Source organism: Mugil cephalus, chromosome 10 (assembly GCF_022458985.1).
Source record: "Mugil cephalus isolate CIBA_MC_2020 chromosome 10, CIBA_Mcephalus_1.1, whole genome shotgun sequence".
Taxonomy (NCBI): Eukaryota; Metazoa; Chordata; class Actinopteri; order Mugiliformes; family Mugilidae; genus Mugil; species Mugil cephalus.
Window position 1 is genome coordinate 12,817,743 of NC_061779.1, and position 25,280 is coordinate 12,843,022.

The 25,280-nt window shown below is 42.0% G+C and overlaps 1 protein-coding gene across 3 annotated transcripts in view; it reads right to left on the reverse strand.

The window, feature by feature from the left end:
* The window catches only part of sema3d (sema domain, immunoglobulin domain (Ig), short basic domain, secreted, (semaphorin) 3D), a 41,725-nt gene that overhangs the window by 11,038 nt on the left and 5,407 nt on the right, over positions 1–25,280 (reverse strand). Inside the window, exons 1-9 of one of the 3 annotated variants that reach the window (XM_047596758.1) lie at positions 17,483–17,756; positions 10,656–10,896; positions 6,901–7,061; positions 4,918–4,980; positions 4,648–4,767; positions 4,457–4,550; positions 3,807–3,935; positions 1,931–2,067; positions 180–294 (exon numbers count right to left, since the gene is read on the reverse strand). In XM_047596758.1, the coding sequence (XP_047452714.1) occupies positions 180–294; positions 1,931–2,067; positions 3,807–3,935; positions 4,457–4,550; positions 4,648–4,767; positions 4,918–4,980; positions 6,901–7,061; positions 10,656–10,851 (1,015 nt within the window). In that variant the 5' untranslated portion in view covers positions 10,852–10,896; positions 17,483–17,756. Of the gene's footprint in view, positions 1–179; positions 295–1,930; positions 2,068–3,806; positions 3,936–4,456; positions 4,551–4,647; positions 4,768–4,917; positions 4,981–6,900; positions 7,062–10,655; positions 10,900–17,482; positions 17,757–25,280 lie in introns of those variants that run through there. The other 2 variants (XM_047596757.1, XM_047596756.1) reach the window with 2 other exon arrangements.

Here is a 25,280-nt window from a genome sequence, read left to right on the forward strand (position 1 = left end):
CACAGAAACATTTTAGCTGCACCTCCATCTCCGCCTTTATGTCCATTACGCAGACACTGCAGTCTAATATTGGCTACTGGTAACACGGTTAAATTGCAATTTGCTCCTTTCATAAATTGCTCCCAATTGGTTGCTGCAAGATGATAAAACCCAGTTTATTGGCCTAGATTTTCACTTACGGAGCTCATCAAAGTGTGTGTCCACGCCGTCTGGTCCAGGGATAGAACACACAAGCCTGGCTTTGAGGAAGGTCGTCCATTTATTGGTCAGACTCCTCAGCCCACCCACATCATTCTGAAACACAACCACAAACTCTGTAACAAAACCAAAGCGCAGCTGTCCGCCACGGCCAAACAACAAATGCAATTAATAACGTACACTTTGCACTTAGCCCACAGTCCAACTGTAATCCATCTAATGAACTCACACAATGAAAGACAACACACTGCAGCCTGACTCCGATTTCCTTCACTAATTAAAAAAATAAACAGGTGAACCGCATGCCTCCATACATCTCCTGTTTATATAGCACAATGGAGACCGTCTTGTTTATATAATTACAGTCTGGGGTAACTGAAAGGGGGAAAGAGAAAGACAGAAGAGAGGAAATCATAAAAGCCGAAAAGAAACAAGTGGAAGTGCAGCGAGTACTAAAATCAAGTGAGGCTGCAGATTAATAATGCAGGTTTTATTTTAGCATATGAATTGTCGTTTTGAACTGCAACCCCTGGCTGAGCTGCAGCTACAGTGCTCAAGTGCAGCCTCTTTCTAAAAAACTGAAGTGTTAGACTTAGCTAGTGTGTGGTAGAGAAAAGACTGTTATGGTTCAACACACACAAAAACACACTTAAGTTTAAAGGACCACAAAAAAAAAAAATGTAAGAACTTAATGAGGATGTTTCACAATGGCGATAATCTTCAAAGAGGATTGATGTGAAGTGCCCTCATTCCTTTTCCGTGGAGGGGAAAAACACACTTAAAGATAATGAACGTGGAGGAAAAAACACACAGAGTGCAAGAGAGAGAGAGAGAGATGTAGAAGGAAAATGAGAGGGCTCCAGTTAGTCGGAATATCCTCCTAGTCTGCCTTACAGCTTACTCCCAAGTCATAAACACGCTGAGAGCTTTTCTCTAAGAATGTAGCAATAGATCTCCGAATGCTAATAGCAAACTGCTGTCTCAGCAAGTTCCACGTGGAACAACTAATGGCTGACTGTCTGATATACAGAAAGTCCCTATTAATGAATCTGTCCTCCTTCTTTCCACAGACAGCTGTGCGGGGAAGATCTAAGCTTACAGCCGTTTCGACAAGCTGTCAAAAACAACTCAACAGGCACTGAAACATGCCCGTCAAAGCATCTAGACAAGAGGGATAGAAATGTCAAGATTTAGGTTTAGGTACATTTCAAGTTCTACAGTATGCTTGTGGCAGTAGACTTTTAGTCAAGGCCCCAAGTCTCATTGGACAAAAGCATGCACCCTACAGTGGAACGGTACATGTGCAAATTAAATCTACAAAAATGCTTCTGAGATTCAAATGGTGCTGCCAAACAATATAAGTCTGCACTTATTTAGTAGGAGGGCACATTAATGAAAATGTGAAAAAAAGTATTTTGCACAAATCTTACACTGATCCCAGTGACAACATAGGCAGTAAAACTTATGAATGACCTCTCAGCAGAGCAAAGGGGGGTTAATACCGTGATTTACTGGCCCTGGCAGATTCAGACTACAAAGACAAATGTACTGGGGAGGCCTCCTTGTGTGGGACATAAAACACCTCAGCAGCAGCCAAACCAAAGACCACGTCTCCCCCCGCACTGTCAGAGGTCCTGTGCTCCACCTGTCACATGCGTGTATAGTTATGTCGTCTGTTCGTTACCCATTTGTCATATCTTTCTGTGAGTACCGCCCGCTTTCCGCGCCTCACCTTGCACACACGAGCCACTCGGGACAGGATGCTCTTATCGTTGCCCTCCCACGATACCTCGCGGAAGAAAAAGTACATCTTATCATCGTCCGGATTGTAGGTGTCTGCGATGGGATGAGCAGATATAAACCTGGCCTCTTAAGACACAAAAAAAAAGGACAAGAGGTAGACTGTTAACAGAGCCAAGGTAATCGTTTTGCCATGAACTACAGTTTTGAGGTGGCATTTACCCAACACGTCACTTATTTATTTACAGCCTTCCTCTGCTTTTAAAGAACACTTTGATTTACTACTGTTTCTATTTGCTAAGCTGAAGCTTAGTTGGACTCCATATAAATCTTGTCCTGCTAATGCTGGGATTGCGTGAGGACTTAGATTGCTTTAAAAGCAGTTTTGTTTAGCTCGATGTAATTTTCAGCCTGTATGAAAGTATCTATTTTTCAGCGGTGTGGCTGAAACACCCCAGGTCTAACATCAGCATTATCCCGCATCATATGTCATTTGTGTGAAAGCCCTGCACTTAAAACGTAAACCTGTATTAGCTGTTTACTTGACCTCTGAGGAGGAGCAGCACACGCTGTTAAGTATAAAATAGACATATTACCGGATTAGAAACTGAAACTGTGGTTTTCTGTCCACCTAAATGTGCGCTAAGTACCAGGTACATGATGGCCTCTGCTGACAAACTCTACCGTTTAGCAGGTCATCTACTGTGTGACAATGCTGATACAAGATGTGATATTAAACTAAAATGGTGAAATGAGGAAACGTCAACAAAACAGAACTGAAAGGTACAGAAAAAGAAACACTCTACACATTTATTACAAGTTTCAATTTTTTTGATTGCAGTGGTTATGAAATGACAAAAGTTCTAAAGCCTGTTAAGAACTGTATCATGTTTTATAAGATGATTTTATGTTTGTATTTAAAATTAAATCCGCTAAACTATCTGTAGCTAAAATATTGCAATAAATAGAACAATATTTGACTCTGAAATGCAGTTAAATGCAAATAGGTTTTGAGAATACCGTAACTGCCAAAAATTATTTGCGTTCGCTGGATTGTCTTTTGTAAAAAGGGGCAGGAAGAGACAGCATGTTGCCATCAGTGCTTTTGGGAACAGCACCAAAAGCTGAAAAGTTGCAGTGACATTACATCAACATTAGCTCAAGCGCTAGAAGCAGAGCCAACCACCAGAGGGTGATTCCCCAACTGGAACAGCTTAATGTACAACACTCGACTGGAGGACACTGTTAGTCATGCAGCACTGGAAAGATGTTCCACAGGCCCACAAGAACAGAAAGAGTCTAAGAAACTGCATGCTCTTTCTCTCCCCGCCTGCTCCGAGCCAATAACACGCGCTGTTTACACACACTGAAAGAAAGAGAAAGAGACAAAGAGCTAGCGAGCAAGAGACAGAGACATAATTACTCCAAACATCTCTGACCGCGTGGTTGTGAAATGTGGAGACCATGTGCAAGGATTTAGATCCTGGTGACAACTGTTGATACATGGCAACCCGTTGCTGACTGTAAAACATTAGAGACCAGAGACACATGCTGAGAAAGCTCCCTCCTCTGGGATGCCTGCATGCTTATGTGTGGCTGCGCCGTAGTGTGACTATGACTATGAACTTCATGGCACACTGTAAATTCCCCTGTAGGTGTGGTTCCTGTTCAACTATGGCATTCATATAAAAGTTCCAACTAAATGAATAAGTGGGCTGTTTCCTTCCCTTCGGAATGCCAATAACCATCCTGAGGGCACAGAGAGCCTCTTTGTATCAGTCGAGAGGCTGGAAGTATCGTGAAAAAGCAATAACAGGTTTTGAGTGCAGTCGGCGTGTTAATGCGGATATGTGCCAGCATGTGTGTACCATTGATCCAGTAGTCTTCAGAGATGTCTGTGCGTATGTAGTGCTGGTCAGGTGGAGGGCCTAGGGAACGTGTGAACGTGGTATCTTTGCCCAAGAAGTCTGAGGATGTGCCGGCATATAAAAACTGGTCTGGAACAAAGGAAGAAACAAGTTAGCCAATTAGGACGTTAATGAGAAATCCTCACATATGGTTTTGTGCATGAAAAGTCAAACAACGGCGTCCATGTTTGATATTGTTACAACTTTATTTAATATCTAGACTCTAAAACAACATTATAAAAAAAAAAACAAATCTGACAGTTTAGATTTGCTTTAAGAAGACTGCATTGACCTCAGTGGACCAAAAAACAGATTAAGATTTCATTAGCATTTGCGACTTATGAAAGAGAAACTCAGAAACATTTGTTTAGATTTATCTGCCAAAGTAACTTTGTTGTTGCCTGAGAAATGTCAGTTTGTCTCTTACTTGACCAAAATAATAGGGAGTAAAGGGCTGGGAAAACAGATACACAAATACAAATTTGGGCAAACAACCAACTAGAGAGAAACATTTATTCCTGGGAAGCTGTGCAGCAGTAAATGTTTTGTTCAAGAGACGGGGCAGCAAAAGACTGCTTGAGTATTGCACCATCTCTCCCATATAATTTTACCTGTGAGGACAGAGGTGAACGGCTGCAAGGGATCAAAAGGGCATTTCAACCTGCCAGACTCCAGTGTATTCGACAGCAGTTGGAACACACCATCCTAAGAGAGAAAGGGAGGATCATATTTTTAAAAATTTAAGCCCACTCATGAGTCAGATTTTTTTGGCCAAATGAAAATGCATTCATATCAGCCTCACCTCTCTGTGGCCAGTGATTTCGATGAAAGCACAGGTGGGGTGGAAGGCTCCTGTCCCGCAGGCATAGACATGTGTTCGGTTGTAATTGTGGAGGACCCTGATAAAGTTAGCACATTCCATCTGGGACAAGCAGGGACAGAAAAAGAACAAGGATTAATGACAGCACAACACCTCTATTTCCACGCACAAGAGCAGATCTATAACAGAATCGTATGCCTACATAGAAACCTAGAATCTATATATCTAATTATTTTCTTTGGAAACACTTACGTTTGCGTTCTTGCCAGCCAGTTTGCACATTTCAACTCTGTCCCTCGGAGCAGGCCAATGAATCTAATAACAGATTTTAAAAATATCAGCCAAAAATATTCATCAGTCATTAGTTATTGCCATATATGTGTTGTATTAAACTTCAAGTTTGTAAGGTTAGAGGGGTTTTATCTGCAAAAATCTTGGAAGCCTTCGTTGGGAGTGCTTTGCTTAAGCCAAAAGTAACATGATAATCAGGTCGGAACGCTGCTACCAGAACACATAAGATCTAAACGGAGAATGGGTAATACTCCGGTTTCTGCTTCTCTACACTTGTGCATCCTACAACACAATATAAGATTTTATGGAGCTTGCAAAAAGGTACTGTTCCATAACTTCTGACCTACCCCGACCTGGTGTGATCCTTACAGACTTAGGTTCTAGAGAATGATTTCTTTTTAGTGGAGTATAGAAAAATGAGCAGACCTCATCTCTGCAACAAACTGCCTGACGGGTTCAGGTCAGACATTGTTTGACATTTCGACTTGTACACTGTGGATAATGAAAACAAGTACTGAATAAATAGAAGGTAAGGTGGCATATAGAGGTTTTGTGGTTCATGTGGTTTTGCAGTTATGTCGCATGCGCTTTGACAATTTTTCAAGCACTCTTTGCAAGCCAGTTCTTAAGGGTCGTTAATTGGTTTTCTAATTGGTTCTGTTTTCCTTTGTACCTATCTTTGCTTGCATTTACATTTTGTTTTAACTTTCTTTTGGTATTTTTTCCATTGCTAAAACCTTATCTACATAATTGATCAGCTATATAATAACTTACAGCTGAAGTATAACCTCCAGTGTCCATTCAAGGTCCCCCACAGTGTTCATACATGTGTTATAACAGGCTTATGTGCTTAGAGTGTTACCCCCTTTAAACTCTACCAAGGAGTGCTATCGCCAAACCATTTCATGGCTGAGGAATTCATACATGGAGACTGTGTTTCAGTGCGATGTGTTGACTCGTGTTGATCGATTCCAGAACTGGCTTAGAAAGACATAATTTGAAATGATGAGTGAGGTAGTTGAGGCCGCTAAGAGCCAGTGTAATCACCTGGACGCCTGGAGTGTCCTGTGCTTTTTCATTAAGTGAGTGACTAAGTTTGTATGTGTTGGTCATGGTCACTATCAGGGATGGTCCCAAAAGGCTTAGAGAGTTACTCGTTTGTTGCATATCTCCCTGGCATCAGTATCGATGACCCGAGAGGTAACAGAAAGACAACACTGTGAGAGCAAGACTAAGAGTTAAAACAACCAGATACAGATCAAATAAACACACTGTCTTCCCACTTGCCGATCAACCTCAGCTGCATAAACACACACTCACATCTACAAACTTCAACAGATGGCGCCCGTCCGTACGCATTCACGTGTTTGTGTAAAATGCGTAATGGCGAGGGTGCACACTTTGCAAATGTGTATATACTTAATGTATGCACTGAGTGAGTGCGCGTGCCTGTGCCCTCCGACATGATGACCCGGATCCGACCAGACAGACAGCTTCAGAGTGCTGTTAGCTGAAAGGTGAGTGCTTCTCTAAAACAATACATGGGTGAGTTCATTTCAGCGACATTGTAATGGAAAAGAATATCTTACATCACCCCACTTAATGGCAAGACAGGTATGTGCCAAATGGCTGTGTGTTCTATAAATACCAGAGGTCAGGATGTCTCAAGTAACTCCAAGCATGAGTTTGAGAGTCTGGGGATTAGGTCAGCTAATGTGTATGGGTTCAAACTTGAATTTCCTGCAGCACTATCCTTCTGTGAGAGGTTGCAGAGACTCTTAAAACTTCTTTAAACACATTCACGTCTACCTAAACAACCTCTCCAGTAAAGCAAATGGCTTGAACAGCCTCTGCTCATTATTCTTTTTTATTTTTTTCCAATCTTTATCATTCTTTGCACTTTGTTTTATTTTTTACTTTTGTACAATCCTATTGTTACCTTACCTTTTTGTGGGCTTTGGCCAAATTGTCAGGGTCAAGCAGGTAGATGTGATCTCTGGCTCCCAACAGAAGGCGACCTCTCTCCTCATCCAAGAGCAGAGAGTGGGAGTGAAGGCCATCAGAGGGGCCTAGAAACAGAGACACGCTTCCAGCCTGCAGCAGATCTAGCCAAGAGTAAGAAAGAGACAAGGCAATCAGAACCCTCCAGACAAATTGCTCCATTTTTAAAACTGCGCCATCCAGTGTTGAATTGCAGTACCTTGGGGAACATATTGGAGGATTACGCTGTCAGGATATATTTATTCTATGCCGTTTACGTCCAGTTAAATCTCAAAGTTAAACACAGGCTTACTATGCCTTGGCTTCATTTGAAATTGCTTAATCTTCTGTGGTTCAACACCTTGGCTACACTTTCTGGTAGAGAAAAGAAACAGTAGCAAATATTTGAACAGCACATTACCTCAGTAGGTGCACTACTCAGATATCTTAATCAGGGTATTTTCATTGGTACCCATGAAGATATCGCTCAGTTCAAACACAGCTGTTAAAGCATATGTGGGATTTGTTTGTTCTAAAACTGTCTCTCTACCAGTATGTCCCTAACTAGACCTCATTTGCAGTTGACTGAACGTCATCATTAACATGAGCTGTGGCTGTATCATATACCAAGGGCAATGTGTGATAAGATCATGAAGCGAGCAGGTGGAGTATCTGCTATTCGCTCATTACATGAACGCAGTTTGATTTTGTATATTTTTCTAGAAGTAACATGTTGAACATAAGAATGAAAGAGTTAAAACATATAGGCTGGTTTTATTCGTAGGCTCTGGACTTCCAGCTTCCAACGTTCATATGAAAGAAAGTTATCTGGGAGCTGAATACTGGCTACATTCTCAGCTCCGCATTGTATCCTTGTTCTCCTTGATCTGAGGAAATCTCTTCTATCGCCAGGCTCTTTTCTGTGCACCAGTATAGCAACATGCCTTGAATAAACACTGGGTCAGCGCGGGGGAGTCCTGTGGGAGTCACTCTGAAAGGATTGACATTGTGATTACCCTCTTGGTGTGAAGGATTGGAGAGGTTACCAACCTTCAATATTTGAACTTCTGGGACCCCCTCCACAGCACGCAGACCTGCTTAATACCTCCTTCTATACACGAGCTCTCACACACACGGAACCCCCACATGCTGATATCTTCCACTTCTACGCATACATCATGCCACCAGCAGACAAAACCTCACAGGGAGATTACGCCTGCTAGCGCTCGGCTAACGGTAATCTGTTCTGTAAACATGCAGCACTATGAGCCCATTGAAACAGTCAGCTAAGCTGTTGCCGCTTTGGGTAGTACTCCACACCTTTTTCCAAAGGAGAGAGCCCTCATCCTCCGAATAGCTCTTGATTAACTCCACTGCTGAAGCTTGGAGATGTTGAAGATGTCACCAAGCAATAGGCTTTAGGCTCTGCTTATGAAATAGACTTGTCTTACGAGTAAGTGCTTTTGCAAATTTTTCCAGAATACCTGAAACTTTCAATATTTGGAAGTGATTTACAATTTACTGCATGTTATAATAGTGTAGTAACAGCTTAAAATTAAGAAAAACACTAATTTTTGTGAAATGCTGCAACTGTTTAGGAATAACAGATTTAGTAGAGTTAGTTTGAAAAGAATAATTTCAATAAAATTAGTGGGTCCTTGTCTCTTAAAAACTATAACAATATACATAAGAGGTTGCTTCATTGTATTTAGACCAGCTAAACTGAAGAGGGTTACTCACTTCACGCTGTCAGCCTGCTATAAATATCCATTGTAGACTATTTTGTTGATGATTTGAGAATACACAAAGAAGGATATATCAAGCGTAAGGTCAGGCAGAAATGTTCATTAAGATGGGCTCACAGATAAAACAACTGTTTCAGTGAACTTTGTTTTGATTTACTGTTACAAGTTAATCATTCATCTTTCTTTATAGGAAGGAAGCGTTTTTACAGTGTCAAGCGAAGTGTATCTATCTTTTGAGTAATGGATATGATGCAAGTGGCACTGATTCCCCTTTTAAACACACATCAAAAACAGAGGCGTACCAACAATCTGACGGGGCCACACGCAAAATTGGTTTAATCTGTTTACATCACGAGCAGATGATTTTCCTTTTCATTGGCGGAAGGCCACATTACTCTGGATGAACTTGCGCCTCGAGATGTGTTTTGATGTGAGCAAAGTTAATAAGTTTGCAGTCGAAGGCAGATGTTTTTGAGCTGTTAATTCAATCGGGGATGGTTTCCCTTTGATCAGTTCACCCTTCACTCACTGAAGGGGTAATGGTGGTGTGATGTTTGATGAGTGGTCTCTGCTGGGTGTTGCTGCTTTTGAACAATGTGCACTGAGTAGATGACGACAAGATGTGTGCATGATGTGTGCACTGGGTTGAGGTTTTGGTTTTGAGGGATTCTTCTTTGCCTCAGTCACTCTGGCTGAGAGAGCCAAACATGGACATCGTTCTACTGATGTTACTCAGGGGTCCAAAGGAAATGGCTTGCTATGCTCGCAGTCAAAGCCACACGCCCTGATAGAGTTAAAAAATGTAGCCCCATTAAAATGCAATCATATTCTGAAGGGCTGCTGTATTTTATTGACTGGTTTGTTTGGAGCTAACATAAAACGAAAGAAACTATACACCTAAATACTAGCCTAACTGTTGAGTAAATACTGTCCCTAGCAATCATTATTCCTGCAGCTACCTAGATGTATTTATGTTGGAGGCTGAGGACACGTGTGCATCTATTTCCAGCCATACTTGGTTTTCTGGAAGGCTTGACCAAAAGGGAGCTTTTGGAAATTGAAGTCTGTGAGTGTTTTTTTTTTTTTTTTTTTTTTTAGGTCACAGTGGGGATTCAATTTTATGAAGCAAAACTAAAGTTCATTTATGTGGTTTCTTGTAGCTGATATGTACCATGAGAGGTTGAGACTTTGAAGTAAAGTTTGCACAGGAGTTTAGAATTGGCTTTAAGGGGAGCAATAATTTTGCTTTCCCCCGGTGGCACAAAGCAAACAGCTTCAGCTGACGCAAAACTAAACACACAGGCACAGTATATATTGCTGGGACTAGAGAATATACACACAGCAGACGGAACTACAGTCTCCCGTGGACCGGGAGCGCCAGCGTTTAAAGAAGGTTCTGCATGGGACGAAGACAAATATGACAGAACAGCAACAACTGTGTATCATATCAAAAGCAAATATTAGCATCTTGCCATCAGCATCATAAATTACTGAAATGTAAACTTGGCTTGAGGTTAATGTAAGGGATTTATGTGATGAGATTGTGTCCATGGTTCACAAAAAGAAGAGAGTAACAATACTGACAAATGGGGAATTATGGCGTGAGCTAATGGATCAGTAAGTGCATGTTAAATCTTCAGTGGTGTTTCAAACACAGTTTAGTTCAACAGTGAGGGTGCCTAACTCAATCCTTTTTTTCCTGTGTACATTAAGTCATGAAGAAATTAAGACAGGAGGAAAGAAAAATGTCATAGAGAGTTAGACAAAACATGTGGGCTTAGAAAACGCACTGAATGACTGAGACACAAATAGAAAAAGATCAAGGAAATCATAGGTGCGAGTAAACATCCGCTAGGCCACAGACTACCCAAGCCTCATGTTTGCCTGACTGCACTGGGTGCCAAACAAAAGAATAAAATTAAATGCAAATGCGCAATAAAACAAAAATTATATAAAAATGTTTCCATGTCTTACCTTTGTGGCTGAGTTGGACCCTGGGGACACTCTGTTTGATGCCTGCTCCAAAAGGGAGGATGGCTAACAGAATCAATCCCACTAATGGGACCCCTTGATGGGACAGAACTGTAATCCTCTTCCTTTTGCCGCCATAATTACCGCCAGGCAGGCGGAGGAGAGCCCAGACTTGATTTCCAGAGTCCTCTTTCTTCATGGTGTGCGTCTTCTTCTGTTTTGCACTCAGTCTTTTTCTGTAGTCCTGCTGGGAGACCAGTGTAAAGAGTCAACTAAGGGAGGAGCAATCATAAGAGTGTGCGCATGAGGGTGTGCGTAGTCCCATCTAACTTCACAGAGGATATGTATACACATACTATTCAGCTGTTTCACCATGGAGCTCCACAGGCATGTCCCCATCCTATGCCCATCCTACATCAGCTGTTGCCTATCACTGGCTCTCCTTTTGTGCCTCCTTTAAATCTGTTTGCCCAAAACAAAGGTCACCCTAACAAAACAGTGTCCATCCACTACTCTTTCAGCCGGGCCGTACCTCTTTCAGTTCCCCTCTCTCACCCTCCCTCTCCTCTTCACATGGATAACTCATTTAATTCTTTGCCTAAATGATACTTGCCAATAGTTTCAGCATTGGCTGATGACCCTGTCACTTCCTTTCTTTATTCCCTCTAAAAAATGGACCATGTCTTGTGTAGGACTTCACAGTGAATTGTTGAGCCCTGAACAGCCCACACAGCTCACTTTTCAGAGTGAGAATTAATGCCTCTGCAACCGCCATTAATTCAAAACAGCGCCGAATGAAAAGACCATTAAGGAAACACTGGCTTTTCTGTCACGAATAAGCAAAGGGAACTTAAGCACCGAGGCCTGTCTAAACACGTGACATGGTGACAGCACTGAATTAGAAATCCTGCATTGTTTGGTTATAACATTTAACATTTAACACAAAGGAGTTTTGGTCCAAGTCCAACATGGATCCAACTAGAATTGGAAAGTTGGCATTTAATACACACTTTTGGTTTACAATTTATGGCAGGTGCGCAGCCTGTCATGAAAAGCTTTGAAATAGTGGCCTATCTGGACGAATATCTCTGGGAGGGCAATAGTGTAAATGATGGGAACTATTTCTATAATGCCTTCTAAGGTGACCTATTAAATGGATAAATGAAGTGACCATGCACTGGCAAGGTTAAATGCTGGTGCACGACGCCAAGTGGCACACTTTAGTGTATCATCCTTCCAAGTCCTGACTGAGTATCATCAGAGTTTTATAGCCTTCTTTCCTACAAATTCCACAGTTAATAAGCTGCTAATTAACCAGATAACCGATGAAGAAATTAATGAATCCGTCGAAAGAACGCCTCCCGCTCAGACCTTATTACTATTCTCATTACGTTCCTTTCAACCCCCATCTCAGATAACACACATCAGTCTGTCAAGTGACAATGTAAACAATGTCAAGCTTAATTAATAGATTGGGTGCAGATGTAGCAAGCAAGCAAACACACACATCAGAGATACAGAGACCAAATATGCTGCTTCCAGATTGATTTGACATATAGACAAGAGGGAGCGTAATTACCATTTTGGACAGTGGTATCGTCTGTGCAACAGCTGGGAAACTATATAAGGTGACAGTTCGTGAACATAAAATTCACACCCATGCGTATTAAATAGGCACTAAACTAATAGTCATTCGAGTTCAGTGATTCCCTACGTCCAGTTCTGTCATAAAACGTCATGGGGAGAATCAGGCATCCAACAGAGTGCCCCACAGCTTTAAACTGAAGAGGATTAGGCCACGATAAACAGACTGCTGTTTACTCAAGATGACGAATTGAGGCACCTTCACACCTTCAGGGTTAGAAATACAGATACGGGCCTCCTCGTGATGGATCGGCAATCAGCCAAGAGAGTGAGAAGTGAGATGGTTTCGGCCCATGCCGTCTTTGCACTTTGTGAGTGGCAGAGGTGGTGCTGATGGTGAGGCTTATCCTTCCTACAGTATCTGCAGGAGAGCAGTGACACGATTTCACCCAAGTGAGACGCATTTGTGTAATGTATCTCTCTTCACGGCTTGAGTGCCTACATCTGTCAACAGAGCAGAACCCCTCTAGAAGAGTGGCCCCACAAACAAAAGGAGAAAGCTGAAGTGTCAGAAGAGGAGCGTTTAAACATCTCCATTTGTTGGCAAAAGGATAAGAATAGGACATGCACTGGAGCATGAAAAGCTGTATCCAACATGGCAATCGATACTTTGGAAAGTGTAAGTAATAGATAGGAAGAAAAAGGGTTGGCGAGAGAGGTGAGAAAGAAGGGAAACAGGCAGCTTGTGCCATGGGGTTTAAGCTAACACCCCTGTTTCCTGGCGACTAAAGTCCCTATTGTCTTTGGCAGCATGACCAGCGCACGATGTAGGGGGTGATGGGAAACAATCTTGATAGGGTTGGTGACAGATTTAAAGCTGGCAGCCAAGTGGTGCAGGCTTCTAGTCTCGCACCGACATATAGCATCTTTTTAAGTGTCACCGGCTCTGTTTCCAGTTTGGGCTCAACATCAAAGAAAATGCACTGCACATATGCCAAAAACTGTCAGCTCATTAGCTTACATCTCTTAATGTAGACGCTGAGACACTATATCAGAAATTTAAAGTAGCCGAACTTTAAAAAGTAGCTGAAAATATTCCCAGTAGAAGCCATGAGAAAGAAGCAGATGGTAAAGAAGTGCTCTGGCCGTCGGCATTCTTGTATAGAGACCACCCCTAATGAAGTATTTAGCAACACCCAGGTGCCCTGTTGAGTACGCTATTATCAAATCCCTCCATCTCCACAGGACAGAGTGCATTAGCACAACTATTTGTCTTTATTCCCTGACCACAGGCATTGACCTGGCAGAACAACATAGGTAATTGTTTCTAGCTCTCAAGACATTAGTTGTTTTTCTTGGCAACAGTCAATCATTTTTTTTTAAGCCTTGCATTTAAGCAAGCATGTAACTCCCCTGTGAGTCTGTGTGAGTCTGTGTGAGTTCATGTCTCAGATACGGGACCAGGCCAAAACTGTTTGTGCTTTCACCAAACACGATTGATAAAGCTTTTACAAGTTGCTTTGTTAGCCATAACTCCTCTCATAGAGGGTAGTAAAGAAGGAAACACAACATTTTTCCAGCGCGGACAAACACCACTCTCACTTTTACTCTTCAGGTCATTGCACTGGGTGATTTATTTCAGTTTCAAAAGCAAGCTCAAAGAGTCGAGGAAGCGCAGTAAAGTAGCACTGAAAGTCCTGTGTCCAAAGGCTGTTAGTGAAATTGATCTGAAGGGTTCCCCATCTATAACTCCTGCTTCAACTGTTTTGCCTTACCAATGTAAACACCACACACACCTCTGAAATAAGTCTCACCGTGTTTAACAGTATGCTGGGAATTAACTTTTGGTGGAAGTCAATATGAAACATGTGATCCTTGCGGCAAAGTAAGAGTATTCTGCTCTGAGGTCAACATGCTATTATACTAAAAGCTTTTTGGCAACTTTTATAGAATAAGTTGCCTTTTCCCCCCCATAATTTATTCACTCGGGTCAAAAAGTAAACATCAAGGCTGCGAGCAGTGATTCATTTTAGATTGTAACCACAAACATCTCCCCACCATTGCTAGGTGAAACTCAGCATTTATCCATTTACGCACCGTGTATATCTTTGGGGAAATTCTATATCCTTACAAAAACTAAATTCAAAATAAATGGCCAAAATATCCCCTTACACACAAAATGTAATAATCCAGACATGTTGAAGGAGAAGGAGATGAGCTCTGAAGTTAAACATTTTGTCGGAAATTAGCCCGAGATAATGAATGAATGCACGGTATAAAACATGTTAGGTAAGGATATCTAATAACTCTCCATGGACCGGCACTCAGATTATTTATTATATGACCACTCGCCACTGGAAGAGACTGTATTTCCTGCAGCATTTACCTTCTAATACATCTTATAAATCGGGTCACAGAAAGCCTCTCTCGCACAAATTAGCAACTCTGTAACGTCACTGCCCTCATCAAGGAGTTTATGGGAACATTTCTCAAAGTGAAACATTCAAGCCACGTTTTGCACCACATAAACACATTCAAAAGCGCCACAAGAAAAATAACAAACATCTCACGACACTTTGCTCGAAACCACTGTGAATGAAATCGGTGATGCCCAGAAAAGAACACATTCCAGTGCAATTCCTTCCGTCTTTGAGAGCAGAGAGTATGTCTGTGGGGAAAACCAAAGTGAGATGGATAAAATTCCAACCCCGAGGTCTTGTCTGTCCACATTTGGTCCGACCCTAAGCTGTTATCTCAAAACACTGGTAAGGGAACACTGCGGGAAACTGCTGGTACGGTAACTAAATACACTAAAGCCAGATAATGTCTTTATTAAAGATTCACTTTCTGTTTAATGTTGCAGTTTAGGACCAAATGCTGCTGGGGCGATGCCAGCTCAGGTCGGCCGTCACACACGGGTTAGTGGAAAGGTGGGAAAGAGGGGGACAGGAAGAGATACTTGATCTGCGGTTTTTCCTCTTCAATAGAGAAGATGGAAACGGAAAAAAAAAAAAGTGAAAACAAAGGCGGGGGCTTTTCCAAACAAAGAGCAAACCATGTAACTGAGAAAATGACACAGATAAACATGCTGAAAGGTTTGTTGATAATTCACAAGAAAAACAAGTAACTCGACACGTGCGGAACAGGACATGGTGCTGAATGTGTATGAGAAGCCTGCGTGTATGAACATATGTGCGCGTGTAAGCTAATACCATCCTGATGTAGGCAGATGGGAGTAATGCGGCATGAAAACGGCGACTGACACTTAAGTGCTCTCATTTGTCTCCAGGTGGCCTGAGGATACAGGGGTACACCCGTGTATTCTATGCAACAACTCTTCTCAAGAACATTACTGTCCTCTACAAATTTGAGGATTGACCCTGTTGTTATTCGTCAGTCCTGATAAGACTTTTGTTATGCAAGCCCTGCACCAGCCTCAACACAGCTCATTTGGAGACATAGGATAAAGATAGGCCACAGAGCCTCAGGGCAATACAAACCCAGCCGGGCTGTCTGTCTGCAAGTCATTGGCACCTACCCGCTGCAGTCTCTTAAACAAACCAACATCACCACTGCAGTAAAGGTGCCTTATTTGCTCTGTCTGTCTGCACTGAAAGATTCTGGAAACATGACCATATTAGGCAAGGCCCCTGCGCTACACGGCTGCAAGTGTGCGTTAATAACACTTTCCACCCAGAAACTGTTGCGCTTTGGAAAAGTACTCTTTCATTTTTCAGTCTTCATCAGTGCCCAGGAAAAAACCCCTCGAGGCACACTCTGCATCACGTGTAAGGCACCACTCAAAACACAGCTGAATATTAGGGTTAGGGTGTGTGGGGAATTTTAGGGTAGTGTTGGATCAATCCTAGCACACGCCATAGAACAGGAGTGAATTAAAGCAAGCATGAGGATACAGTGAACAATGGAACATACCTCACCAAATTTCCTTACGCAGTCCCACATAATAACTTTATTTCAATACATTTTTTGAATCATACCAAATAACTCACAGGAAAAGGTCTCTCTCCAGGCCAGGATTTTAGTCTTTAGCCTTCCCCATTCTCTGCAGAGTAAACCTCTGACTGTCTGTGTATACAGTTTTAAGTGCGCCTGGCATCATCCCACTGATGCAACGTTTGGTTAAAAGAAGAAAATCAGACAAAATGTGCTGTGTGTCTTTCTGTGGCCCAAAGCAGAAATCATTATTTACCACAGTCATGCTGAAACACAAGCCCTGAAACGCTGCTAGAGAAATCAATATCTAGACACCAGAAACAAATCAGTGCTTCTTTCTTTCATAGCACCCCGTTTAGTCAAAAGCGCCTTCTATGGTGTTACTGTATAAACTCATAGAAGCACAGTAACTGAGAGTGTTTGATGTACAGGCATGGATGGCTAAGCGACTGCATGACTACTTTTTTCCTTAGAGCTGTACAGTGAACCGCAGAGATATACACACACATCCATGGAGCTCCATGTGTAAAGCAAGTATGCTCAACGCAGAAACATTAATGCAACATACGTCTGTAATGTTTATATTTTTTAATGGGGGATAGTACTTGGCTTAAGTTCAACAAGTCACATTTAATTTGGGAATATCTGGAGCACCCGCGCTCACCTCTCACCTCAGATGTTGTCAAAACACTTGTCACACACATCTGGTCCTCAAAGTCTGACTGAATATTCACATACCATCTATGCACAGCACATTCTGTGTATGTAATGTACCTCTACATAAATGGATTCATATGAGGCTGCAAGGCCACCTTCATCACATGACACATTTGAATGCATTAAAATACACAAAACTGCACATTAACAGATCCCCTGACAGGAACACGATGACTGTTTGAACACACCACAGCTCAGCATGTGGGATCATCAGGTTCTCCTTCATCTTTGTCTCATATTCCTTTCAAAAGCATCTCAAACGTTTCCTGTCCCTGTGCTTAAACAAAGTTCTTGTTGACATTTCAAGATAAAATGAGACGTTTGTGCTGACAGATTTGTCTAACTTGCTCAGGAGAGAAGTCAATCCAAGGAATGTTTCGAATGTGTCAAAAAAAATAATTGCGAACGTCAAAGTAAATGAACTGAAAACTAAACAGGCATCCTGCTCAAATCGTCTTTACGTGCTTTAATTAAACTGGTTTAATTACAGCGCGACAGAAAGATAATTAAACTCTGCGGCGGTGTACCTGACACTCAAACTTCAGCAGATTACAATCGATATGGTTTCCCCTCACCTGCTTGCGTGCTCCTCTCACGGGCGGCACATGCCCAACGGCGCGCAACGCGCTGCGTCTCTGTCTTCAACGGAAAGTTGCCCGATGCCCAGAGAAAAAAAAAAGCAGCCAAAACTATGACACTTGCACGACCTCGTGCCGACCGAAAGGAAAGTGGACGGATAAAGTCCACTCCCCTTAATGTTAGCTAAACGGAAACAGGCGCTTCTGAACTCTCGGTGCACCGTCTGTGTGGTTTGGATGGCTCTGTGGCAGTTCGCCCCGGGAAAGACAGACGGCAAACTCACAGTTTATGGTGGTGCTGGAGGGGAGGGGCCCTCAGCATCTGTACCGCTGCCAACCATGTCTGATGTCCAAGTAGCGGATAGTATGAGGGAGAAGATAAGAAAGAATAATGAATATTAGAACAGCTATGAAGTATCTATAATACTGTGTGTAGTTTGTGATACAGAAGTAATACAATACAGAAATATTACACACTTTTTGAGTTCTTTTAGAGAAAGTGCATCAGAGTATTACTGTGTGGAAATGGATGTTATTTTCTAATAGCTGGGTGTGCCCAGCTTTGATCATGAAACTACGTACCAGCATCTGGGATAATCCTTTAGCAGTAAAGTCTGTGGTATGTGTGTGCATGTCCAGTCACACTTATGCTCACGCGAGACTTCCCTGAAGTGCTGCTGAGCCAAAAGAACCATGAGGCAAATGTTGGTTCAGGCAACAGATCCCGAAGGGTGGGATGCTGTACCGGCTGTGTGATGAATGGAGGACTTGAGTTTGAGGTAAACATGGATTTCTTTGGCAACGTCTAGATGTACACACAAACTTCAACTCCAGTTCCACGCCTGTCTAAGCAAAAGCTGCCCAATGGTCCGAGCCAAGTGCAAACAGAGGTCACATTCAGGATCATGTTGCTGTGATGTTGGGTCCCTCAAAGAGAGTCGCAGTGTGCCCCACTCATAAAGTAAGATGGGGTATGGTTGTTATTTCACTTTGATGTGATTAACCTATTGTGGGTGTGTGTGTGTGGGTGTGTGTGTTCAGCAGATGTGACTGGGTCCAGGTTTAGGTGATAGGTTCACAGGTTAAAACAGTAAAACAGTATCCTCCCTCTCTGTTGGGAGGTTTTGCATCAGGGTGTGTGCACTTCCTCAGCATAACTCTCTCACACGCACACACACCCTCAACAGTAAAACCATTTGTGATGAGCAGCACAGATGACATAAAATCTGTATAAGAGTGCACTGTCCGTTCCATCCCTGCCCATTCTCCTGAGAGTTGCGTTAAACCTTATGCGTCATTTTTGTCTCATGGGTTTGGGTGTGCTTTTACAGCTATCTTTTTGGGGACCACTTTAAATTTTGGATCATTGGAATGAAGGGCATTTTGATGAAGTGAGGACGTTTGGCCCGTCCACACAAACCTACAAAGTGTTGTTTGAGGGCTAAGACTTATGGTTAAGGTTAGAGTTTGGAAGGAAATGAAGCCACAATACCAATAAACTCACAAAGATAGTGTTTACGTGTCTGGGAACTTGTATCGCTCATGTTGTGTGGGGCGTAATTCTGTTTACACCATGACATTGAGGATCTCCACCCCCCCTACTCAAGGAGACAACAAAAAGAAGCCCACATAACGTAAATCAACAACATTTCACAAGCTCCAGATACATGTTATTAGCCAAATACAGTATGGGTTAGCTTGGATGCCAGCCTGAAGTCCTCTCGCCCACACAATTTTAGACGTGTAATTTCGGTCTGGAATCGTTCCATTTGGAATTCATGATTCCTGGCAATTATTGGCCCATCCATCTTTTGGTCTGGCTTTATGGGGTGTTGGACAGAAGAGTAACAGCAATGTAGCCGTGCACATCATCTCAGACCTGTTGGGCTGACTTTACTTTCAACAAAATCAGTGCTATCAGAAAACCGACAAGTGTCTGTTATAAAATACTGACAGCGAGTTAACTTGGATGAACAGTTATCAGCAATTGGAGCATTTGTTGGGAAACAGAATGTGCTGTTGTGATTGTTTGGAGGACTATCCAGTTGAGTGCAGAGATTTTTTTTTTCTGTAGCGCTTGCAACACAGCTAGTAATGAAGTCTAAATAATGTGTAACCAGATTCTGCTCTGAGTATTTTTAAAGTCTTTTAATTAAGTTTATTTTTTAATAATATTTAAGATGGAATAACAGTTGTGGGATGACTTGAAATAAAGGCGTGAGAAGCAGCCATGGTTGGTGTCTTGATACACAGGCAAATAAAAAAAAAAAAAAAATCACCCCCAAAAAAGTGAAAAAATTGTGATTAAACACATCAATTACGATTACAAAAAACACGTGTAAATATATTGGGATTTAGGTGTAAAAGGTACAGACACACATGCACACACTCCTCATGTGAACTACTTACACAAAGATAGCTTGTGTTTCTATGTCCCTATCCCTTGAAACATGGAGTGTGAGTGAACTGAGAGGATTTAGCAATTTGAGACACGATAAAGCAAACCAACGAACAGCTCGTTAATCCCCAGTTATTCCTACAGTGTTTTCATCCATTTGATCCTTCTTAATGGAGGATCAACTGTTCACGCTGGATGAGGTGGGAAGCAACAGAAATGTGAGATGAACAGTTAGTGGTGTTCGGGAGAGAGTGCATTCTGGGCATAACGTTGATTATTATTCAGCAAAGTTGTGATAGCGCTGCCAAAATGTAAAGAGGAGCAGATCACGGACAACAAAGGAGACAGATTGTGTTATCTGAAGTCAGAGAAGCAGATTATTTCCTGCAAGGATGTGAATCCTCGTCTCACTCAGAGGCATTAAATCTTCAAAGTTGGTAACACTTTCACTTCTGAAATACGTGTTTGACATATGTAACGGACAGTATATCACTTCAGGGTATTTGGTCGCTATTCCCTATCTCTTCTGTTTCAAGGTTTTCCTGAAGACCTTGGCAGATGGTAAAACAGTGAAGGCTGAGTTATTGTCTGTAGCAGGGTGAAGGGCTCCATGAAACGAGGTGAGAGAGCAGAAAATCTTATAAACTTTGACATTAATGTTCCATTAGTTGGTTCACAATCCTCCGCTGTTAAGGAAAAAGGAAACAGATTTTGTTCTGCGTGGCGGTATTCATTGGGGAGGGGTTTCTTGTTCACAGACGCACACATAGTGCGCGTTCAAGTGCAGAATGCAATGCAATCTGTGAGCAATTTCTAAAACTAATCGTGAAAATCTCAAGTGAGAGGGCGGTTATTCAGGCTTGGTCACACAGCGAGTTCCTACTTGGGACACACACACACACACACATATGTGGGCCCTCCAAGCTTAAGTGCCAATAGTCTTGAACTGATTAACTAATCTTGATAACATGTGCTACCACCAGGCTGGTGGTACTCTAAAACAAGTGGAGCAGAGCTAATTGTCTATGACTGTTACTTATCGATGATTAGAGATAAAGATCATTAATTGGATTTCAACTAGACATGTCAACAAGCAATGTAAGGACCTAAAAATTAAGGCATACACAAAGCAGATTTGAGTTAAAAATAAACTGATAAACAAAAAATGGGTTGTGTGAGACAACGTGTCTTTATATTGGGACATTAAAGTTTTACAGCTTGCCCTGCTTCATTTAAACCCGTTGTCCTCATCAGTGGACGCTTTACTCTGCCATCTAGTGGTAGCTAAGGTTAAACCCTATTAGTGAAACTTATTTTACAAGCTACTCCGTTGCTAATTAGCAAGTTTGAGGAGTTCAGTTATTAAAATACAGTTTTGCATTTTGTCACACATTTGGTGACTTTATTATAATATAAATAATAAAATAGTCCCAGTGTCCAGATATGAGTACCTCGCTTTTTCTGACAACTTCAAAAATGTTCAAAGATGATGCTTAGTTTTTATACATTGGAGAAATTAAAACTGCAGACCAAATAAAAGCTCTGGTCTCAGGAGGTTAAGGAGAGTAATTGTATACAGAGTAATCCAATATATACGCATGTTCTCTACCATATTGACACCATCAACCTAAAGCGTCTCCTTGTGGGATGGGTGGACACATTAGCGACGTATGGCCAAAATTCATACAGTTGTCGACATACTTTTCGGTTATAGCTGTATTGGGATCGTAGCACTGAATCACCTGGAGAATGCATGTTATTCACACTATGGCTGTCACTGTGTTACTTATAACCTGCCCAGCTGCCTCTGCAGCACAAAGATAGAGTGAATTCACTGCACAACATGATTAGTGGTGGTGTGCTGTACTGCCTAAGTCTCTGCTTGCGCTAAAATGTACATCACTCTCTGTAAAAATTTTCAGCACAACTTAGCAGTAAACGGAATTGAGAACTGCAATAGTATTTACGTTTTACAAATCTATTTTCTGTCATTGTACCACATTTCAGAGGAGCTATTTACCGGAGAGACGCAGTGTCCCACAGTGTCACTGTACCAACACATTTATGTCCCCACAATATGAGTAAAACCACAACACACACACACACACAATGACAGTAAACAAAATAACCACTAGACTGCATTTTCTTGACTGACTGAAGGGCAAACAATGACAACTTTAAACATCGCAGTCTGGCAAAACAACAAATCTGCTCAATTAAATGCATTTTCCAAACACACACATTTTTAAATTCACCAAGCCATACTGCCAAAGGTAAACACCGAACGCGTAGTCGGAGTGAAAACTGTAGCAAAAACATACAATCAGCTAGAGAGCTAGAGAGGGAGCACAGAGAGAAAATTGCTTTGTTTTTCTCCCGGAGTACACTTTGTTTATTTATCTTCTAAATTGGACAGTGAATGGCGAGTGTCTGAGCATGGGATTATTTATTTATGCTCGAGCCGAACGTGCAGCTTTGTGGTTTACAGGGTGACAAACTCTACAGTGGGAGTGACCTGAAAGTAGAAGCAGTGGGACATATGTGGCAGCTGGGAGAGGAGATGGATGAAGAATGTGTGAGACAGCGAGAGGTTTATTACTGTAAGGAAAGACTGAAAAGAAAGTAACGTGTGACTCATACAGTGTCTGCTTTTGTTTTGTTATTTTCGGGTCAACGGGAGGCTGCTGGAAATTCTTTCATATCTGGAACTTTTCTGTGTGATATATTCAGCAAAATGAAACCAAAAAATGTCTCACTCAGGTAACCCCGATTGTTTCCAAGTGCGCAGCTTCCAATATCAGCATCAGTTTCTTCCGAGTATTTATTTTTTTTCTGTGCAAGAGAGAAGTGGAAAGTACCGATCATGAAGGAGGGACTGTCCTCAGAGATGAATGACTGTTGTCTTGCCATGACTCGTAAAATGATGAATGTTATTCTAGGGAAAATGATCACCGAAACCGGGTGTAGCAGAATTCCAACTAGCTCCATGGACTTTCTCTTTGAGCCTCATATTCTGCAGAATATCTCGGGGAATATTTAAATCCTAACATTTCCTCTACAATTACTCCAATCTGTCTGCAAAGGTACTTTTACTTAAGTCGATTCCATGCAAGCTTTTTCTATTTGGCACTGCATCCAGACAAAATAGCTGAACTGACGTCTGCCTGAGATGTTGATAGGCCTTCACATTCCTCTGTCGTGAAATAAACATCTGGGGATCTCATCTGATTAGCCACGAGTACTTCTAAGGCGGGGGAGAAGACAGCAAGAGAGACTTGGAAGGATTGGGTGTAAATTAGACCTTCGGGGTAAGAGGTTGACATGCAGCATCAGATGGTCGGCAAGTCTTCTAACATTTAACACTCTCCCCTGTGTAGTTTGCGAGCGTACATGCGTGTGTCTCTGATTCGGAACAGCTGTGTTCTGTGTCGTTTTATCAGGAAGACCTTTCCTCCCTCGATCAGCTGCGTGTGCTGAGTAAAATAAATCCAGAATCTACAGTAACAGTTCAAACACAAGAGGATTTTAACCACTGATACTGTTATCTGTCACTGATAAGTGAAAATCTGCTAAGTGAAAGATTGCAGTTAAGTGAAAGAAAATGGGATAATGGGAAAGATTACAGCAAACATATTTTATCTGTATTTATATCACCTGATTCTGGTGTCTTTGGCAAATTCAACACGTAACAAACGAGCATTTGCTAATTTGTTCATTTAATTTTTCTGATATGTCTCTATTTTAATCACACATAAGAAGCAAATATAAATACATTATACAAATTAGAAGGCATGCAGTCAAAAAGCTGGACACCGTTATGTTATTTGCAGGACACGTGGTAGGTCAGAAGTTGGCAGCAGCCACACGGAGACAGAGGAAGCGGAGACAGGAAACGCGTTAACTCTACTTCCTGTTAGATGGTTAAACTGCTGAGGACAACGGGGATTTTGTAGATCACTCTCTCTATTTTTCATTTCCCCTCCTTCCTATGATTTATATCTACAGTTTCAGGCAATCAGAGTGTGTGTGTGTGTGTGGTAGGGGTGTAAATAGAGAAAGCCCTGGGGGAGAGAGAGGACGAATGGGACTGCAGATAGACGCAGCAGTCATGCCTGTGGCCGGACCAGGCGGAATTTACAGCAGGGTCCTCACAGCTTATCAAACATCACAGCTCACTCAGTGAGGGGGCTCATCCCCTGAGGTGGTCCCACATTCATAAACACTGAGACTGGTTGCATATAAAGATGAGGTTGAGATTTGACACGGCAACGTAAACAGTTGTAGGCCTGAGTGAATGGTTCACACTGGTACGTTTTTCTCCAAGAGGAAAGTATTGAAATATGATACTTTGCATTTCTTTAATGTGGCATTTTGTAAAGGACGTGTGTATTTACTGAAATATTTTACTATTGTGTTGGTGCAGCTCTACGTTTGGTCTTTCTTAGTGTTGGTGGGTGGGATATGATGTTGCAGCAGGACTTTGTGTTACAGTGCGTCAGCCCTCTGCGTTCCATAATGAGCCTTTTTAAATCACTGTCGCATCCTGTGCTGGCTTAGGTTTGTAATTGTGGTCACTCAAGCATAAAGAGCAAGGGGGGGGGGGGGGGGGCAGGGAAAGAGGAAAAGCACAAAACAGAAAGGGAGATTCTTCGATAATAACCTCACTTCCTTCATTGTAATGTACTGTAAACTTTCATGTTTGAAGAGCATCAGCATGCCAGTGACCTTTCTCTGTCTTGTGAAGAGTTTCCCTTGTCTTTCTTCACGAGGCCTCTTGTTGAATCCTCTCAAAGGAATTTTATCAAGAACCAAACGTCCTCTAGCTGCTATCCCTTTAGGAGAGATGTGCCAACACACTGCAGTCAAAGTTGAACGATACTGTATGTTCACATTACTGATACAGCATCAACTCAGATGTTATTTCTAATCTTCTTTACCGCACCACTAACCTCCCCATTCAGCCAGTTATTAAAGCTTATAGCTCACCACCTATTCATTTTAACAAAGGGCTTCCATTAGGTCTCAGAGGAAAGTCTATACCAGTGAAGCGTGACTTCCATATCCCCAAAGTCTACCTCAGGTGTGCTCTTAATCTAATGCTTCACTTCAGGGGAACACTCAGGGTTAATGTCTGGTGCTGGCTAGGCCTGCTGGAAGCCATAAATCACTCTATTACAGTATTTTTAAACAATTGGGAACAATTAAGAGCAGTTAAGCACCCAATTACCAACACATTCTGATAATTGTGGAGCCCCTGCATCGTTACGGAGGAGTTCACTGCTAATATGGTCACAATCCATGCTGAGGTGACGCAGTAACTTACTTACTTCCACTGTAAACCTTTGGATTTAACTGACCAATTTGGACTAATTGGAAACAATTTCGCGGCGGTTGGGA